Source organism: Melanotaenia boesemani, chromosome 22 (genome assembly GCF_017639745.1).
Source record: "Melanotaenia boesemani isolate fMelBoe1 chromosome 22, fMelBoe1.pri, whole genome shotgun sequence".
In the NCBI taxonomy this organism is placed as follows: domain Eukaryota; kingdom Metazoa; phylum Chordata; class Actinopteri; order Atheriniformes; family Melanotaeniidae; genus Melanotaenia; species Melanotaenia boesemani.
The window spans coordinates 3,254,974-3,276,877 of NC_055703.1; the positions used below are offsets into that span (position 1 = coordinate 3,254,974).

The 21,904-nt window shown below is 39.9% G+C and overlaps 1 protein-coding gene across 1 annotated transcript in view; it reads right to left on the reverse strand.

Annotated features, from left to right (window-relative positions):
* Positions 1–21,904, reverse strand: part of opn5 (opsin 5) — a 61,773-nt gene that overhangs the window by 33,817 nt on the left and 6,052 nt on the right. The window contains exon 2 of the mRNA XM_041975870.1: positions 10,747–10,893. Coding sequence (XP_041831804.1) covers positions 10,747–10,870 — 124 coding nt within the window. The 5' untranslated portion in view covers positions 10,871–10,893. The remainder of the gene's footprint in view (positions 1–10,746; positions 10,894–21,904) is intronic.

Below are 21,904 nucleotides of genomic sequence, written 5' to 3' on the forward strand. Positions count from 1 at the left end.
TCTTGTAGTCACACAGAAAGAATAATGGCTGCACTTTCCTTTCAACTGCATTGCTGGGACAAGCTACATTCTGAAGTCTTTGCATGTGATGTGTGGCCTTAATCAAGTAAAAATCCTGGCAGAAGTGATGCATTAGCCAAACATTCATGTATACAGTTAGGGGCTGAGTTATGACGAGGGCAAAACTGCTGCGCTATTTAACATTTGCTGCGCAGTTTTGCTCTGGTTATGTTTCTACGATTAGTGCCTGATCTATTAAGACTGCTCCTGTTATCATTTGCGGAGCAAACAGCAGTATTTAAATGAGGATTTAGCGGCGCTGTTGCTTCGTCATGGAGGGATCCGGAGAGCCAGGTGGACGAAAACGTAAAATGAAGTTCGAGCCAACTGAAGTCGAAATATTAGTGGAGGAGGCAAACAAAAATCTAGCTGAGCTAGAGGGGAAGAATTTAAATATCATCAGAAGGGCTGCAATATAGTTTCATATTCAAGTTCAATTTATTTATAAGGCACACTAACAACAACCTTTAGGAACCAAGGTATTGTACATATAAAAACATGCAAGGAACAAATAAGAAATAATAAAGGTTTAAAAGCTATAAAGAAATAATAATAATAATAATAATAATAATAATAATAAAAGACAGGCATGATAAAGTCTTTAAACTTATCCAGCAATTCTAATATTGCAACGCTGGATCGTCTCCACAATCCTCTTCTCTGGCATTCTAAATATATTAATATAATAGAAAAAAATGCATTATCTTAGTCGCCTTTCATGGTGTCTGTGCCTCCTCCTTAAAATTATTACTGCAGCCATTGCGCGTATACTGTTGTGCCAATTAGCACCTGCTTTTCAGAAACGCTATTTTTAGAGCAAACATAAACACCGCAAACTATTTGCGGGCTACATGAATCCCACTGCTGCACAAACCAGATTTATTTGCATAGTCTCCTCCCACTAATGTGCACTTTCTGGCCGGAACGCCCATAATGCATATGCAGTAGCTTCAGAAACGCAAAGTGGAGAGCGGCGCAGTTTTGCCAGGATAACTGACGCAGTTCCATGTTTGCGGCTTTGATAGATAAGCTTGGGCCGATTTTAGCGGAGCAAAGCCGTCTGCACCTGTTTTAGTACACGCAAAGCGTTAATAGATCAGGGCCTTTGTGCACAGCAGTTACATACTGTACATGTATCTTCCCTCATATTCCCTTTGGGATTTCTAATATAAATAAACACATAAATAAATAAATAAAATTGCATCTTGGCCCGGGGTTAATGACGATTAACCCCACAGATCAAACCTGTTGTCCCAGCAGCAGCTTCCCATTCAGCCTGTTTGATCTGCACAAATATCCTTTTCATTGCTGAATAAACCAGATTCATTTATGTGGATTTATAGGGCACTTGTAAGTAAATTTAATTTAATAAATAACACAATGAGAAGACTGTATATCTAGCAACTTCCAGGTACTCGTATGACGCACAGCACCAGGAAAAAATATAATAGCAAATGGAGGCGTTCAGCCAAGATTGGTCTGTGGAAGCATTCCCACATGGAAGAAGTGGATGTGAAAAGAATTCTTAAGAATGGACAAATGAAGCACACAGAATGAATCCCCCAGAGCACATTATGCCTTTTCCTTTGCCCATGTGTTTCTCTCAGCATATCTTGTGTTTTTTTCGTGTAGGGTTGCAACTAACATCCTTAACGATAACTAACTGTTCTCCGAATGATAATTACAGTTAAATTCTTAAAAAATACATAAAACAAACAATACTGTCTTCCATCAGTCTTTATATTATGTCTGGCTTTTCAAATAGTTTTCAGTAATAGTACTACGAAGTGACATGGTACAGTAAGTCTGTCATTCTGACTTTTAGCAAGTTAGCGGTCCTCGTCATCATTTTATTTCTTGTTGCTTGTTTTTGCTGAGATGAGCTACCATTGCGAGTTTGGCACAGATGGACAGGACTTTGAGGGAAGCTGAGAGGGTAGACTCTAGTTGGAGCTCATTGGCATATTTATAATCTCCAGTTGGAAAGACGTTCTCCATGCAATATTAAGACCATTCATTAAAAAATATTTTGAAAAATAAATAAAAAAAATTGGATTGTGAAATTCTTTTCTATGGAGCATGCAGAAAAATAGCTACCGGTTGTACTGAAGAATTTATCTGTGGATTTAGGCCATCTGTGGATTTAAGTGTTTGTTTTATATATATATATATATATATATATATATATATATATATATATATATATATATGTTTATACATGAAAAAAATGACTGACTTACTGCTATATATAAACAATCTAATGAGTTACTGACAACACATTATTAATGCAGCACTCTGCTGCCCTTTAACGTTAAATCACATTTTCTCTCCTCCATTAATCTCTTTGCCATGAAGTCATGGCTGATATGAACCAAAATAAAAACCTTTCTCTGATGTGGACAGTTGCATTTTAAACACACAACGGTCACAAATAGTCTGGCACTGATGTTACTCCACAACAGTACAGTGAGTTGCCGTTACAGTCGCTTTCTGGTGTTATCTGACTAAATAAAACTAGGAGTTACAGGACATCATGAAAGATGCTGAAGACGGAGAGTAATGCTCATTATTTTAAGCTTTTCCCTCCTCTCTGCTACAGATGGAATTCATGGCTCTTTGAATGGAGCCGGATCTTGAGGAGCTGTTCCTTTCAAAGAGCCATTCAAAAGACTGGCTCTTTCTTACAATATCTTACAAAATTTCACAATATATAAGAATGGCAAACAATCAAAATATGTAGCTATATAAAATCTTCTGTACAAGATTCGTTCATGAATGTCACATCTCTACTCTCTGCGTCCCATCGCTCCTCCTTAAATGCGTCTCAACACGCAGTTGATGGAGTGATGAACGCTCCTTCTGTATTTTCTACACTAGCGTTATTTCTGCGATTACTTACAGGCTTTTAAGCTGTCAGCTAATGCTATGTTAGTTGGGTTTAGCCACAGCAACAGACAGTAGGTAACTAAAACTAGGTTAGCACAACTTTAGCAACGCTAACTGTAAAGCATGACCGGCACCATGAAGCACTGGTCACTATCAGGAAACATGGCCATCAGATCTAAACTAAAACTGGAGACATGTTGTATCGGTCAGCTGTTATCGGCTGATTTAATCGGCCGGCCGATAAATTGTTGGGCTCTAAATCATACATGTTTTAAGGGTTGGGAGGTTTTAATTTAGAGCACTGACTATGAAACCTAAAAGCAGACAGTGGCTTCAGAAGATTAAAGGAGCTAGGAAGCCCAAGTCAAAGCAGAGAACTTTGGGAAACACTCAAACTTTCATAACTCTGGCAAAGGACTCAAACAGGATTAAAACACATTATTCCCTGTGGAAAGGGGAGAAAAGGTTTTTATTGTTACTCATATTTATTTCTAAGTCAGAGTTGTGTTATTTTGGCCTCTTTACTCCATTCACAGCTGTGTCTGCTTTGTTAGAGCAAACGGAGCTGACTGATCCTCTGTGGAATTTATCATGTGATCCCTTGCAGGTCTTTCTTACAATCCTTTTTAAAAACTAATCAGATGTTATAAATAAAGTTCATTCTTAAAATTCAAGTAAGTTAAATTTTTACAGAAAAGTCTTTGAACATGGTGAAACAAATGAAAACCTACCGGGCTGCTTGTGTATAATTTACATTTCTTATTTTGCTTCTGCCCATACTCCCCCTAGTTTGATGGAATTAACTTGTTCTGTGCAATCTACAAGCCAACCACCACTTCAGCCAACTTCTATCTGTGTGAAAGAGTGTTTGTCATCAGTTAATAACTTAGGTTGTCTGAGCGTGATTAATCAGTAATCAGTTAATTACCCACCAACAAACTGCCTGCCAGGCTCTGATAATGCACAACTTGAAAAATTAATTTATAGTCACGGCAAAATTACAAGGAAACACTTAATGAACCACTTGAGGCTAACAGAGTAAAATAATAATAATCAGAACAAATCAGGAATGTACAATATGTGCCTCACAACCAAAACATCTGAGAACAGCTGACAGGCTGGTGGTCAGGTAGCTCCAACGGTCCGGATGGCTTAACTTACTGCAATTTCAGACAAGAAATTAGCTTGTCACACATGCGTGCATGTGTGTGTGTGTGTGTGTGTGTGTGTGTGTGTGTGTGTGTGTGTTACCGAAAACTTGTTTGCACAGCTGTTGTCTTTATCACAGTGAAACAGCATTTAAAGGAACGTTTTACCAAGTCTGTCTTGTTTAAACCATAAGTGTGTGAGCCATGCACACGCACACACACACACAAACACACACACACACACACACTTTTTCTTCAAATAATGATCAGAATCCCAAAAAAAGACACCTCTGCAAAGTGATTTTTAACAGATAACTGTCTGTTTTAGCTTTCCACTGCCAGGGAAGGTGGCAGTGCTCAAAGTATGGAGCAGCTTAAAACATAGGCTCCTCTTGGCTTTGTTTTTCCTTTTGGTGTTTATTTATTTATTTATTTACTTCCTCTGACATGCAAAGAGCTCAGTGAGTATATATTGTTATTGTGTTTTTGTTTGTTTGTTTTACCATTTGATGTCAGAATTTGTGTAGTGTAAAAAGTATCCACTAGGGGGCAGAACACAAGCATCAGATTGTATCTTTTAACAACGTTTTTACCATAAAGTGAAGCAATAGGTCTTAGAAACGGCATGTATCAAATATGATATATTAGGCATTAAGAGGTTAAGGTAAGGATGACTGTGAGAGAATGTTGACAGCAATATCCTGTTTTTTGTTTGTTTGTTTGTTTGTTTGTTTTGTTTTTTGTTTTTTTTATCAGCCTTTTATCAATGCAAGCTCTGCACTGTTCATCTGTCTGTCTGCAATCAAATTTTACCCAAACTCCGTCAGTCTGCAGTTGCTGAGAGCAGCAAAGACAGTCAAAGAGTGAAAAAGGAGAAAACAATGAAAATAGTGGTGCTGATTTCTAATGTCAGAAAAGTTTTTATCAAACCACTACATTATTTTTTTTACGAAACTATCTGGAAACTACTATTTAAGGGCACTTTATCAAAGCATCGTTGTAGAAATAGAAAAGGGAAAGATTGTGTGGCTGGTAGTTGTTTATCTGCTTGCTATAGTTTTGGTAACAGTGTGATACACTGAGAGCTAGTGTTAAATCCAACATCACTGTAGCAGTTTCAGATAATAGCATCCAGTCAAACGACATGGCTGTGTCAGTGTTGGGAAAACGAGGAAAGAGTTGTACAATATGCAGTTCTAAATGCTCTGCTGCATTCATTCACTGGGTCATTTTTTCACCTGCCATTTATTGGCACACCCACAGTAATGTACAATACGGTTATCAGTTTTCCAGAGGGACCATAGTGTGTAAAACAAAACAAGGCTTAAATAAAACAAAACTGTCTTAAAATCGCCCTGTAAAATATCTACCTTCACAAGGCCTGGACATTTACTTTTCCTCTATATTGGATGCTGGCTTCTCCTTTACTCAATGCACTGAGCAGAGGTACTTCTATCAAGTAACTATCATCTTTGATATAAATGGGATCTATACAAAGCAAAAACCTGTTAATGAACCACTACATGCATAAAATGTGAAGAAAAACCGAATGCTATGATTTTTAAATCTCATAAACAAACATTTTCTTGCTTGTTGGTATTAAAAAACCATAAAAGTGAGACAGCTTACTATTTATTTGCAAATATAAGCTCAACAGCTTGATTTAACAGTACTTACATGACCTTAAAAAGTTGGGTCAGGCTTAACAAAAGGCTGGATAAGAAAATCGTTCTCAAAACAAACGGCTTGAGGAACATGTTACAACTAATTAGATAAGAAAAGAGAGTCTCTCAAGAGTAAAGATATCAGCAGTTAAGCAATCTGCAGAAAATTGCATCTACAGCTGTAGAGTAATTTCAGGGTAATATAGCTCTACGTAAAGTTGCAAAGACTTGAGTCACCTACACCATCTATAGTAGGCAACGTCATCAAAATCATCTGGGGATAGAAAATAATACTAGATGCCAGCTTTCTGCTGTGTTGAACGCAGGCATTAAATTTGAAAAGATCATTGAATAGGACTTAGTGATAGAAATCCATGTATGTCAGGGATCACCAACTCCAGTCTTCAGGGGCCGACGTCCTGCAGGTATTTAATGTTCGCTAACTGCAACACACCTGATTCAAATAAAATGGATCTCCAACAGCTTGTTGTCAAGTTCTGCACAAGTCTGGTAATGACCCCATCATTTTAGTCAGGTGTGTTTCTGCAGGAAAACTTCCAGTACTTGCAGGACACCGGCCCTCGAGGACCGGAGTTGGTGATCCCTGATGTATCTGGTCAGTTTTCTATACTATGCATGAATGTCAGTTAGAGCAGAGGTCCCCAACCCTGGTCCTTAAGATGAATCAGGTGTGTTGCAGCAGGGAGACATCTAAAACCTGCAGGATAGTGGGCCTTGAGGACCAGGGTTGGGTACCTCTGAGTTAGAGCTCATATAAACATCAGTCTCAAAAAATCCAAATCGGTCGGTTCTTATTCTTCTTTTTTTTCATTGAACTCAAAATACCAAGTTTTTATGTGAATGATGAATCATCTCAACAAAAGCAGTGAGTTGGGACAAGCAGATGCCAAATTTAAGAGTTTGAGTTGGCCTCAAAACTCAGAAATCTAGTGAAGACAGGCGCCTGGTAACGTTTTAATTTTTACAGTGTTGTTCTTTTCAGTTGTCTTCACTCAGCCAGAGTCAAACAACTTGTTTTCAGGTCAAGACTGAGGTCTGTCAGACCTGGAATAATCTTCACATATAGCTATGTTCATAGCTCCAACATCATCTTCTGTTCAGCTGTTATACATGTTATCCACTTTGGGTTCACATAATTTTGAGAAACACATAATTATCTAGTGAAAAATGACATTACAATCCTTGCAGTATGTTAATTAAACATTTTGTACAGGCCTCCGGTAGCTGTGAGCCCATGATGACTTTTGCCTTGTACATCTCCTGTAAACCACTTTGAGAAACATTTAATTTACTAAGTTTATTTATTTTTTAGTATCTCCTAATCAGAATCTTTCCCCGATTTTATGGATCAGACTTTTTTTTATCTTTCCTTCTGTGTCCTGGAAAAGAAATGTGGAACCAACAGTAAAATTTGGGGCAGTCTAATTAAAATAATATAATATGAATTAAAACAATGTAAAATATTTTATAGATTAATTACAATTTCTAAGTTGATATAATAAATTTTAAATAATTATGTTATTACATCAAATGATATAAATATGAAATTAAACATATAAAATATTTTAGATTTTAAGATTTTTCCAAGATATGACTATGTTAAATAAAGCTGACCACTGTCACGTTTGTACAATTTTTTTAGGGAAAGATAGGCATCTTTATTTCCACAGGCATGAGAAGTAGGGGTGAAACTAGACTTTTATACATGGGGGGGCCAGATGGTGGGAGAGACTTTATTAGGGGAGTCATACACTAAGAAAGGAAATTATTGTGTTCCTCTCTCTAACACACACCCACATCCACAGCTGCGATAACTGTGGTGAAATTAAAGAAACATGAAAAAAAAACATTAATAATCTGGGTCTCCAAGTGGAAATCATGTCACCCTGATGTCTACCGTAGACATGAATATGCAAGTTTAGTCTTCTAAATATTTCTATATTCATATGAGCTGCTTATTTCCAGCCAACTGAACGCTTTATTATCTTTATACTGCAAAAAATCCAGCCTATGACAAGACATTTGGAATCAGTTATGTTCATATAACTGGATTTAAGGTCAATAAAAAGTAATTTTCTGTTTAAAATTGTATAAATACAGCCTTAAATTCATGTTGCAAATGTCTCTTTAATAACTTAAATAGCTGTTTTCAGTATTTAGAGGTTGACTGCTGAAAGTGGTCAAACTGCAGCAGCTCTCTTACTAAACTTATTTGTGTCATTTATCTCAAATTTGACCTCTTTTGAGAACTGGAATGTGTCCTTTTTATTTTGCTTAAATGTGGTGATATTAAGAAGGGGAATGCAGAGACGTGTAGGTCAGTTCTGTTCTTACAGTGTAACTGAAGGTACCAACAATGAGCCTTCGCTGTTCTCGTCTGCCTGAAGCATCTCCAGAAGGACTCCATGAAAAGGAGAGGTCACTAATTTCATTCGAATGTTAGTAATTGCAGTAAGTCATCTGCTGAATGGATGACTGTTCTTTGGAAACACACTGAATTTAAAGCCCAGCACACATTACAGGAAAAATATGAGATAATTCTCACTGTTGTATTAGTCTGTGAATGTTTCCATGATGACAGAAGTTGATGTATATAGCAAGATGTTTCCTAATTTTTATTAGGTGATTTAGCAGATCCTTCATTTAAAGACACTTAAAAATGTTCAAAATTTACGTGTATTCAATACTAACATTAAGCCTTTCAAAACCTGAGATGTACCAAATGTGCCAAAATGGCCTCATGTCAGGTGAACTGTCAGTTCATGTGAGTTCCTCTGCTTCAGAACAGCCTCTGCATTTATAATGTGAACATTATCTTTATATTATTCCTATTCATTATATTAAAATGTGTAGTCTATGTGTAGTCATTTAAAAAAATCCTTCATTTCATTCACTTACATGTTTAGGTTTTACAAAGCCAGAATTTGTTTTATATTAAATTAAATTGTTTTGTAACATATCTGTTTGTATTAATCTTTTCTTTTTTCTTTATTTTTCTAATCCGAACCAACTTTATTAATCTCGTATAAATTCATTTTAACCCTAAACCAAAGCTTTTAGCAGGTATAAGTTCAGTATAAAAAGAAGTATAAATAAAAGATTATGGAGAAGTAGATTAGTACAAGTACAGACGCCAAGAGCAGCCGTGACCTCGTAATAGATAACCAGTTAATTTTCTTGTTATCTTGAATTAACAACCTTTTTTGTGATAATGGCATAAGTTATCTTGTTATCTTGAGAAAAGTACGTTTGTTTTCTTAAGATAAGTTGATTAAGTTGATTGATTAAGAAAGCTAGCGGCTACTGTGTTACACCAGATTTTATTGACTAAAACAGACCTGTGGCAGCTGGGAAGGCTTCGAGTCATGGTGTGCACTGTGTAATTATGTGAATACTTAAAGATGGATTTATGCTCACAGGGCGTCTGCGTCCCCGGCGTAGGCTTGACGTGGCTCTGCAGACACAAACGACGTGCACATCCAAACTAGGGCGGCAACGATTAGTCGACGTTGTCGACAATAGTCGACAATAAAAATAGTCGACAATGAATTTAGCCGTCGCCTATTGTCGGCAAAAAAAAAAAAAAAAAAAAACTACAGAGTGAGACATCGTCTTCTAATCCTATCTCTGCTGAGAGTTGCACAATGCACATGCGCAAAGAGAGGGGAAAAAAATACAGAGTGAGACATCGTCTTCTGTTTTTAATCTCTGCTGAGAGTTGCACATGCGCTATAAAGTCCGCCAGGGGAAAAATATGGTGCTGGACCAGGGAGGAAAACCGCGGCGGAGAACGTTAAAAGTCTGGGATAACCTCACGTTAAACTTACAAAATAAATTAAATACATGTGAGATTTGGAAAGCGGCCCTTGTGTACCACGGAAGTACGTCTGCAATACTCGAACATTTAAAGAGGAGGCACGTCGGACTTACTTAACAACCTCATGCAAGATTTCAAAGCTGAAACTGAAATAAGATCCATTTATAATAATGATATAATAATGAGATACATAAACCGATTGGTCGACTACTCGTTTTAATAGTCGGTGACTAATCGACCATCAGAATAGTCATTAGTTGCAGCCCTAATCCAAACTCATCAGTTACGGCGTAACCGACCGCACGCAGACGTCGCACGAGCATAAATCCAGCCATACTGTCAGACACTTCGGAACTTCAGCCTTTGTCAGACTTTATAGATGTAAAGACAGATGTGTTAATCAGATGGATTTCTCGATCTCGATCGGCTTGCATCCATTACTGGCTTAACTGGCATTCCAGTACACTCCAGCTCTGTACTGGGATGAATCCAATGGAGATGGTGGGAGAGGGGAGGAGGATGTATGCATGTGTGTGTGGGTTCTCTGCCACGGTCTAAAGACATACATCTTAGTCTCTAAAGTCTTGATATGAGTGTGAGCCCGATGATGTTTGTCGCTCTGTGTTTGTCATGTGATGGACTAGAAGCTGCCAGAATAACAACCCCTGGAATGCATTGGAATAATCTGTTAACTCATCAAAACAAAGTTCGGGCCTTTTTGAGTTAACAAGATGATGTACTCAGAGAGTGCAGACCTTCACCAAGCTATTGTAAAAAAAATTGCTTTGATTATAGGCATCATTTTTTTAGTTAGAAGCTCTAATTACAAATTATCCCCTTAGTAAAAAATTCTACATCCCTGCATTGGAGTAAGCTACTCTGTTCATAGGTATTGCAGAATTTCCCATTATGCCTAAGAACCACTGCATGCTTCCTTCACAGTCAGCCAAAGTAGACCTAAACCTTAAACACCTCTTTTTTTTGTTCTGCATTCTAGCATCTGGTAATTGTTCTGCCTCTTGAATGTAAAATCAAACTGTGCACCCTTTCTTGTTTAGCAGCTGCCAGTTGGAGCATAACGTCTAGTTGTAATACAACAAACATGTAGCAAGTAATGAAAAAAGGGGTTATGCTCATGAAGAAGACTGACCTATGATGCAGATGTAAAAGCCCGCAATGATGTCCGCCTCTTTTGAGAGTCTTGAAGCAAAAGGGTCACCACGAAGGAGATAATGGGGGACGTACGAAGGATGTGGCCAAGTCGTGTTCTCCATCACTGCTGTAAATGGGGAAGGTCCTGTGAAGTGTAAGAACAAGGCTGAAACAATAGAGCTATTTCCTTAAATTGAAAACAGTCAGAAAACAAAGTTGAAGTCAAAATGGACACAACAGTATCTACAATAAAAAAAACATGATGTAGAAATGCAGCTTGTACTGTATTTTTGACCTGCATGCTCTTATGCTTTTAAACATTGGGCAGCGTTGTGCATACAATGGCCACCTTATTTGGTAAAACTGTTCCACTGCTTGTTATCACAAATGAGCCAATCACATGCCAGCAGCTCAATACATTTAGTCATGTGGTGAAGATGACTTGAAATTCAAGCTGAGCATCAGAATGAGGAAGAAATTAGTTTTCAGTAACTTTGTTTGGTTGTTTGTCTTTGTCTTGCGTATTCACTGGGATTTTCACACACAACCATCCCTAAGGTTTCCAGAGAATAGTCTGAAGAAGAGAAAATATCCAGTGAGCAGCAGTTGTCTGGACCATAATGTCAAAGGTCTCACAATGAGGTGAGAAATAAACAGTAATTGGTGTATATGCGCTCATACTGTATCTATTTCTTATCTCAAACATGTTTAGAAACAGATTTTGTCATAAAGAGGACGTATAAAAACAACAGGAACTAAAAGCAGAATTTTCTAGATGTCATTGTTTTCATACAATGTTGACAACAAAAATCACTTTTACTCAAATTGTAGCTGCATTAAATCAAGAAATGAAACATCTCAGAGAAGATGGAGAGTATGACTGCTGACCAAGATAATCTCTACATGGACTGGGGGAGCACTGGAAAGAAAACAATATATAGCTACAGGCAACGATTGCAGCATGTAGCATCTTTGTTCCGCATGGGAATCAGATTTAAGCAAAGCAGCATGTGGTAACACCAAGAAAGCCAAACACAGTTATTAGAATCAGCATCGCTGCTGCCTTTCATTGGGAGGTTCATAAAAGACTTGGAGAAAGTTATATCATACTGTAGAAAAGGCCCCAAAGTCCTCAGTTCATTTATTTGTTGTCAGCTGATATTCCAGAGTACTGCAAGAGGTGGGCCAGTCTACCAGTTAGTTATATTGCGGGTGACGTCATCTGGCAGAGTTTTTCCTGTGTAACCGTTGTGATGGACTGCGGTCGCCTGTATGGGCAGCGTGTGCGTGAATGACCAGTGAGTATGGCTGGCACACAACCTTTGTTGTGTTTGGAATGACATACGGCAGGGTATTTTCTGTTATTTATGGCAAGCAAAGTTCAGAGCTTGGACACGAGGGACATGTGCTTTCAAGCTATTTAACTTGTGTTTATTTTCTGGCTATATCATTTACCCTAACCTAAGTTATTTTTGTATTGTTCATTATAGAAAACCACACATCCACACACAACTGAGCAATAAAGCGGAGAAGGAAACTACATCGGACTCAGTCTTTATTATCCCATACTCTGAGCAGCCTTAAGAAATGCTCTGGCCGGCACCACTGTGTGAACTCGGTAATCAAACCCTGAGTCAGCACCTCCCAGCCAGTTCATTGCTTTCTCCACAACACATACTGTCAGTTATTTCTTTTGACAAAGACTCCCTCATTGTAGATGTATGTGAAGAGGCAGATTTGTCTGTCTTATGTTACTCCTAATATCTTAACATAACAAAAAAAAAAACAGTTAAATAGGTATAACATTAGGGCCTGACCGATTGATCGGGCAGCCAATCAAATCAGCCGATTATAACCCCTATCAAAATAATCATCGACCGGAGTTTTGCTGATTAAATGGTCTGTATAGTGCTTTTTTTTTGTACCTGGAGCAATACCCAAAGTGCTTTCACACATTCACACACTGATGGCAGAAGCTGCCATGCAAGGTGCTCAACTACTGCCCATCAGGAGCAATTTGAGGTTTGGTGTCTTGCTCAGGGACACCTTGACATGAACTTGACAGGCTGAGGATTGAACCGGCAACCCTCAGGCTACAAGAGGACCACTCTACCCACTGAGCCATACCACCCCAATATGCCAAAATGGTCTTAATTTCTCACAAAACAGTAAATGCTGTTAAGTGTCAGAGTTGCGGGGAATGATGTTGTTGTACTGCTGGTCCACTTGATAGCACGCTGACTCCATTCAAGTCTCAGTCCTCCCCGCTGTTTTCTCAGTAAAGTACAGCCAGACAACATATCAGGAGGTGACAAAGTGGAGTTTGCCGTTAGGTACGTTTATAATGATGTTGTGAAATTAAAAATGACTCAACATGTCACTGGTTTCAGTTTAACTGTTTGCCATGTGTCGTCATGCTTTTCATTTATGTTGCATTGCAAACACCGTGCTAACGTAGCATAGGTTACTCTCTGTTTATGTTAGCAATGACATTGCTGTTTTTATTTCAGCCTAGCTATTTGTTAGCTAAAAGCTAAAAAGCCACTGAGTAACTCCAGAAAAACGTAACTGTACAAAATATTTGAGAACGAGCGTTCATCACTTCATCAGCTGCATGTTGATGCATGTTGACTTAAGCAGGAGTGATATGAAAGCAATGGATATCTGCAAACTAATCAACATTACTACAATGCAGCGAATTGCAGTAAAACCGCAAAAGTATTTACTAATTCTCCCTTTCATCCACACAAAACCAGGGATTAGCCTCCATGAAACCGATCATGTCTGAAACCAGGTACCAAGGTGGATAGGTTTGAGACCTCGACCGTCTTTGATCCATTAAGGTAACTGGAGGATATGACGTCAATGTGACGAACACGTGCCAAACACAACCATTTTTTTTTGCTTTGTAGTCCAGTGTTACTTGAAGAAGCTTGACTTCTTCATCAATGTTTCTCTTTTATTTGCATGTTTTCGTACATGAAAATTTCTCTCTGTTGTTAAGTTAACAGTAAAATGTTATGCCTTTAATTATTATCTTTGTTTTTGTAAGCGTTAAGGGAACAAAAAAGAAGACATTTTATTCATTATAATTGTTTTTAAATAACAGGCCAATTAATCTAATATTTTTTCTGTCAAATACTGGAATCGGCATCAGCTTTAAAAAAATCCATAACGGCCGGCCTCTACATAACATACATGCAAGACGAGAGTAAAAAGTGCTATTTGAGTTTGTCATCTCAGCAAAGATGAGTGCTGCTGGGTCAAGTATCAGAAATTCTTCCTGAGAGGATTGTCGTAGTCAAGATGGAAAATGAACCTATAGTTTACAGAACAAAAAGGCACTTGTAATGTCTTGTTAATATGAGGCCATGTTTCTTAACCTTCCAATGGTGATGAAACAAAACAACAAAATCATCAATGTTTCATGGATTCTTTTCATTTAAGTATTTTTCTTTATTTTTAATGTTATCAGATTAAGTTGGTTTCAATGCCAAAATCTTACTTGATGGTCTTAAAATGCCCTGAAAAATCACAACTGACAGTTGCAAGCTGAACTTATCTGAGACTGAACAAGAAAACGCATCAAAGCTCATCATTTGTCAAATAAATCTGAACATCAGTTTTTTCACAGCCAACACGAATGGAAAATCACAGCTTGATGTCTTTAGTCAGATGAAAACACACTTGTCCATTACAGCTTTAATTGAGGAGAATGACGAAAATGTAGCCCAGATGGTGTTTTATTGGCTTACAGCTTACAGCTCTTTGTAAGCTAGAAAGTTGTATCATTTTACATAAAACAATGATCACATTTGATCTAAACTTTACTTACATCAAAAACTGGAATGGTAACTAAGAAAAAGTGAATTTAATCGTTATCAAGATAATACAAACTCGTGACATTTAAAGTGTTGCACCTAAGAAGTAGCACAAACTTCAAAAATCAAACCGTGCTGGAAACAACATAATTCATTTCAATAATCACATGAGTTTTCTTTCCATTAAGCCAGTCAGATTATCTTTGTTCACATGGAGAGGACATCAGTGCCATGACTGAGTGTCTCACAGAGCATATCAACTTCTGTGTGGACAGCATGGTACCAACAAGAACAGTAAGATGCTTCCCAATAACCCTGGATCACCAGTGAATTAAAAAAGCTGCTAAACATCCAAAAGAAAGCCTTTAGGGATGGAGACAGGGAGTTATTGAAGACAACACAAAAACAACCCTAAACAAAGATGAAGAAGCGCAAGGAGGACTACAGGAAAGAGTGAGAAAAGCAGCTCCAGCAGAACAACGTGAGGGCTGTGTGGTCAGGAATAAAAAGATCACCAGTTTCAAGTTAAAGGGGGACCAGACTGATGGAGCTCTGGTTCAGTTCACCCCCTGCCTCCAGCCCAACAGACCACCCACCCTCCATGAGTCCACAGCTTTCCTGTCACACCTCCACGCTGACACCCTGCAGCTCAGTCATGGACATTAACAGACTCGTCTCAACTGTGGGGGACCCACTGGCATGTTGGGTTTTACAAATGTGTAATTGTTTAATTGTACATCTTCTTAGTATGTTAAATTTGATTATGTTTATTTAGATCTAGTAGACAATATATACACCCAAAGTAATAGCAGTAGTTTTCTGTGAGGTTAATTTAAAGAGCGGGTTATTCACACAGGCACTTTGGCAGCTTAGGGGTCTTTGAGGCTGAAAAACGGGGATGTGTCATTCATTCCAGTAGTCTGCAGTGTGCAGCCACATGTTCATGAGCTTGTGTTTCTGTGTTGCAGGTAAGCTAAAGCAATGGGAAAATGTGAAAAGGGTAGCATTACAGGTGTTTAATAGGTTTGCTAAAGTGTCAGACTTAAAGGAGCAAATTTATGTGAAAGTTTGCAAGTTAAAATGCTGAATGTGGAACTTAGCAGAGCTTTACCTGGCTAGCAGCTTGCCAGAAAATATTGGTTGTAATCACTGTGGCCTGCTAGAATAATGTAGTTGTGTGAGTCTGTATAACATTGTCGTATGAATGTGATGATTAGGTTAAAATGCGGATGTGTTTTTCAATAAGCCCCAGTAGTCTGCAGTGTGCAGCCACATGTTCATGAGCTTGTGTTTCTGTGTTGCAGAAATAAAAGGGAAACTATGTTTTTCATACTCACGCACACTTGGGAGTAACATTTTGTTCAAATGTGCAACACATACCAAGACCTCATCTTCCTCCACCTCTAGCCTGTCTGTCTCCTGCAGTCAGGTGAAGAATCAACTGGAGAAACTAAACCGGAACTAGGCTCCAGGTCCAGATGGTGTCAGTTCCAGGGTTCTGAAAACCTGCTCAGAACAACTATGTTGGATTCTTCAGCACCTTTTCAACCAGCCTGAGTCAGAAAAGCGTTCCTGTGCTGTGGAAAACACTCTGCCTTGTTCCAGTTCCTAAAATATCCCAAACATCTGAAACAAGACTATAGACCAGTTGTCCTAACATCTCACATCATGAAAGTCCCGCAGAGACTTTTATTGGCTCACCTCAATAAGGACGTGATCCCCTTCAGGACCCATTACAGTTAGCTTATCGTAATGGGGTCGAAGACGCCATCATCTACCAGCTTCAGAGAGCCGCCTCCCATCTGGACCAATCAGGCAGCACTTTGAGGATCATGTTCTATGATTTTTCAATTGCTTTTAATACAATTCAGTTGCTCTGTTATGTAAGAAGCACCTTAAATTCCAGGTGGAGACCTCCACGTCCACCTGGATTTATGACGACCAAACAAACAGACTAGTTTGAGAGACTGAAAGGTTGTGTGTCTGAGATGGTGGTCAGCAGCACTGAGCACCACAAGGGACTGTACTCTCACCATTTCTCTTCACACTCACACCTCAGACTTCCAATACAACTCTGAGTCCAGTCATCTGCAGAAATACTCTGATTACTCTGCAGTTGTGGGGAGTATCAGTGATGGAGAAGAAGCTGAGTACAGAGAACTGGTCAGTCAGAAACAGTCACCCCATCTTTATTACTAACAAAACAAATGAGACGGTTGTTGACTTCAGGAGGAACCAAAGTAAACAACACTGTTTACATCCTGGGAGAAGAGGTGGAGGTGGTGGAGGAATACAAGTACCTCAGAGTTCAGCTGGAAAACAGAGTTGACTTGAAATGTAACACAGAGGCATCTAGGAGAAAAGGCAGAGGGGACTCTACTTCTTAAGAAAGCTGAGATCCTTCAATGTCTGCACCAAAATATTACATGTCTTCTATAAGTTTCAGTCCATTCAAGAACAAGTCATATTCAGGACAGGAATTAATTAAATTGCTGCTCTTCCTGAAACTGTCAGTGCAATAGACTGATCACACAAGCACCTTAAATCAACCTCACCAGATCCGTTTACTGTCTAAGTTACCTGTGACTCCCAGATCCAGCTACTGAACATGTTTTTTTAATTTAATTAATTGAAATGTACTGCTTTTTATGCAATTGATTATACAAATTAGTTTTATTTGGAGATGGAGGTTATGCCCTGACCACCTGGTTAATAACACCACTGACCAACCATCAGACTCACCGGGAAGTTTTATTTAATCAGATGTACCACTCACTCCATCCTCACCGCATTGTAAAGGATGCTGGATGTGTTTAGACACAGCAGGAAGTCATTTGTTTTACAAACTGTAGAAGGTGCAATAAGTGAAGAAAGATGAACATTTCTTCTTCTTATTATTATTATTCATTCATTGTTTTGGCAATTTGTTATTCTTCCTCATCCTGTCTCACCTCTGTGTCTGAATGGATGGATGGATGGATGGACTGAATCCGAAAGCACTTGTTGTTGTTGTTTCAATCTCTTTTTGACACATTCTCCCTGAGTTTAATAAAAGTTGTCAATGTACGTCTGCTGTCGTCTGATTCTCCTCATCATTTGTTACATATTTCAGATTGCATCCAGATCTGGACTGCAGACTGTCTAGTCAAGCACACTAGGGCTGCACAATAAATCATTTAAAAATAGGGATCCACACATACACTTGATCTAAGTTCTACACACATTGGTTCTAAAACAATTTATATCACGGGCTGTATCACAAACAAATGCTTCTAATTTCCTTCAGGATTTTTTCAAGGGTCCCCAAACGCACTGCTGTTGCCTCCTCCCTCAACCAATGGTAAAGCACCATTACAGCACGTGTTTTAGTGGCGGAAGCCGCCTGCAGGCCAGTGTTTGGCGAGAGTGAGTGAGAGTGAAAGCAGAGGAAAGTCTGCGGGAAGGAGGTTTAAGTGCAAAGCGGTAGTGGCGAGAGTCATGATGCTGCAGAGGCATGTCAGCCAAGACAGCCCTACAGCATCCAGAGTTATAAGGAACTCTGGGTGGACCTCATCCACCCCTGGGGCCCTGCCACCGATGAGCTTTTTAACCACCTCAGCAACCTCAGCCCCAGATATGGGAGAGCCAACACCAGGGTTCCAAGACTCTGCTTCCCCATCGGAAAACGTGTTCGAAGTTTTCCCTCCACAGCCTCACAACGTCCCAAGTCAAGGTCAGCAGCCCCCATCCCCAGTGTACACAGTGTTGATGGAGCACTGCTTTCCTCTCCTGAGCCGCCAGATGGTGGACCAGAAACTCCTCAAAGCTGTCCGGAAGTCATTCTCCATGGCCTCTCCAAACCTCTCCCATGCCCGAGTTTTTGCCTTAGTGACCGCCGAAGCTGCGATCCGCTTAGCCTGCTGATACCCATCAGCTGCCTCTGAAGTCCCACAGGCCAAAAAGGCCCAATGGGACTCCTTCTTCAGCTTGATGGGATCCCTTACTGCCGGTGTCTACCAACGAGTTTGGGGGTTACCGCCACGACAGGCACCGACAATCTTACGGCAACAGCTGCAGCTGGCCGCCACAACAATAGAGGCACGGAACACAGCAAACTCGGACTCAATGTCCCCCGCCTCACCCGGGACATAGTTGAAGCTCTGCCGGAGATGGGAGTTGAAACTCTTTCTGACAGGGGACTCCGCCAGACGTTCCCAGCAAACCCTCACAACATGCTTAGGTCTGCCAGGCCTGACCGGCATCCTCCCCCACCATCTGAGCCAACTCACCACCAGGTGGTGATCAGTTGACAGCTCCGCCCCTCTCTTCACTTTAGCGTCCAAGACATGCGGCCGCAAGTCCGATGACACAACTACAAAGTCGATCATCAAACTGTGGCCTAGAGTGTCCTGGTGTGGCACCAATGGTGCCAAGTGCACATGTGGACACTCTTGTGTCTGAACAAGGTGTTCGTTATGGACAGTGCCCACTCCTCCCAATCACAGCCCTCCAGGTCTCGCTGTCTTTGTCCACGTGGGCATTGAAGTCCCCCAGCAGAAGGAGGGAGTCCCAGGAAGGAGTGCTCTCCAACACCCCCTCCAAGGACTCCAAAAAGGGGGGGTACTCTGAACTGTTGTTTGGTGCATAAGCACAAACAACAGTCAGGAACCATCCCCCCACCTGAAGGCGGAGGGAGGCTACCCTTTCGTCCACTGGGGTAAACCCCAACGTACAGGTGCCAATCAGGGGGCAATGAGCATGCCCACACCTGCGCCACTCACCGGGAGCAACTCCAGAATGGAAGGGGGTCCAGCCCCTCTCAGGGACAGTGGTCCCAGAGCCCAAGCCGTGCATCGAGGTGAGTCCAACTATACCTAGCCAGAACCGCTCAAACCTCGCACACCAGCTCAGGCTCCTTCCCCGCCAGAGGGGTGAAGTTCCACATCTCTAGAGCTAGCTTCTGCAGCCGAGGATCAGTCAAATTCCAGGGTCCCTGCCTCTGGCAGCCGCCCAGCTCACACTGCACCCGATCCCTATGGCCCCTCCTACAGGTTGTGAGCCCATGGAAGGGGGGGGGGCATGTCACTCTTTCCGACTCTTTCCCGACCGGGCACCATTGACAAAGGCCCGGCCACCAAGCGCTTGCCTCCGTGCTCCCTATCTATCTATCTATCTATCTGTCTGTCTGTCTGTCTGTCAGAATATTTTAACCATAAGAACTTAAATAGGACTAAAACTATTAAAAATTAGGCCTCATTGTCCAGTGATGCTTTAAAATTAATTCTTATTCAGAGATGCCAGCATCTTTGTAAAATAATCCAACTTTGAGACAGATCCTTTTTTTTTTTTAATCACCTTTTTTTCTATATCTGCTTTGACTCTGCAAAATGTTTAGGCTTTAAAAATGATAAGAAATAGTCTGAACAGGTCTGTAGAGATATAGAGTTTGACATTGTAAGATATAGTGATTCTGCATTGGAGTTCATGTGTTTAAATATGCTAAAGTTTTGTTACAGCATTGAATATTTACATATTTGTGTTAAATAAAAGTAATCTTCATGGGTTTAGCTCTCCATTTCTGCATTTTAAAGAGTGACAGTTTGTTGAATCTGCCTTTGTTTCTCCTCTTTTTACCTTAGTTTAGGACTTCCTAGCGTCTGATTGGCTAGCATCGTCACATGGGAGAGAATGAGGAAGTGTTCTGTTGTTGAGTTGTCAACATGTGGAGAAGAGTAAAGTATTGCTAAACAAGCAATCCATCTCCATCCTGTTGTTTTTCCTCTGAGAGTAAACTACCCACCACACATACCTGAACCCTCACTAGAACAGTACCGGTTACAGTTATTTGTAATGGTTTGTTTCATACTGACTTATTCTTAATTCACTGATCACTGCAACTTCATCACTCATTGATAACACTGATTCAAAGCAGTAATACTGATTAATTCCTTCCCTCGCAAAGGATGTCACACTGGATATCTTGAACTCACCATCATCCCTCCGGACAGAATTAAAGGCGTATTGATCAAAGTGTTACGTATGATCTGTGAAATCCTTTGCATCCAGAACTAAACTGGGAGATCACAAGACTAGCACACTATTCTTTCAGGTCTTCTAATCAATGTGTCTGATGTAATAACAGTAAAACCACTCATCATTAGCTATTTAGACAACATACTCAAGTCCACTTATTTCCTTGATTAGGCCCATGCATGTCTCATACTCCTAAATCTAATCATTTACATCTTTGCTGTTCAAATCAAATCAAGTCAAGTTTGTTCATTGTATGTAAGTTAATGAAGCTTTGGTGTAAGTTCAATAAAAGGAGATCTGATCTGTTTCATTCTCTCTATCCTGTTTCTCCTATCGTTCCTAAACAGTCAAATCTCATTTTCAGCTGTCATTCTCCTTCTAGTCCTTATCCAGTTTTCTTCCAAAGACTGCTTCCTCAAAGGCCCCCAACAGCGTCTAGACTTTGAGCCTTCCTCATCATCCCTCATGTCACATCTCGCCCAGATGCAGCGTCACAGTCTAACCAGCAAACTTTTTCTAATCCTCTGTACAGTGAACATCTTTCACCAACTGTTGTTGCAAATTTGTTCTTCAGTCTACTTACGATCTTTTTACAAAGATTTGCCATTCATGAAAATCTATTTTTGTTCTGCCTGTTTTATATTTATTTGTTTTTGTTTTATGCGAAAATACATGCAGAAACTCAACCCTTTACCAGTCAGCATCAGACATGATGTTTCCAGCCTCATCTGTCAGATTGGGAGGTAAAATGATGTAAAATGAATGTATGAATAGATTTAGCAGCATAAAGGCCGACCAGAAGAAGAAAGCAGAATTTATTACTAACAGAACTTTGTAGAAATAACACACAGATCAACAGTGACCAAGCCTTTTCTCATCTGCACATCATTTCTTCCACAACAGAAACTATTTACATATTTACACTTTTTTTCCTCCAGCTGTTTCTTTACTTTGTTTTCCAGTTATTCCCGCTACTATTTACCTGCTATCCTCACTAAACCAACTCCAGCTCAGCTGCTTTGTGGCGCCACCGTGCATCAAAAACGTCTTCTTGGCTTTATTCCAGCCATAGAGGAGCATTATTTTTCTTCTTCTCACACACACATAGAACTTTCTGCTCCCTGGTTGATCTTTGGCTGCTCCTGTTTGACATTACCTACAACTGAAGCTATCTGACTGGTTGAAAAATCAGGAAGTTTGGTCCTAGAAAGCTGCAGACCAGTTAAATCTGTGATAATTATTGTACGTTGTGAGCTTAGGAGGCTGAAGATGTGGAAGCAGAAAATGTCTCAGCCTTTAAATGCATGCAGATAAACTCCTGTA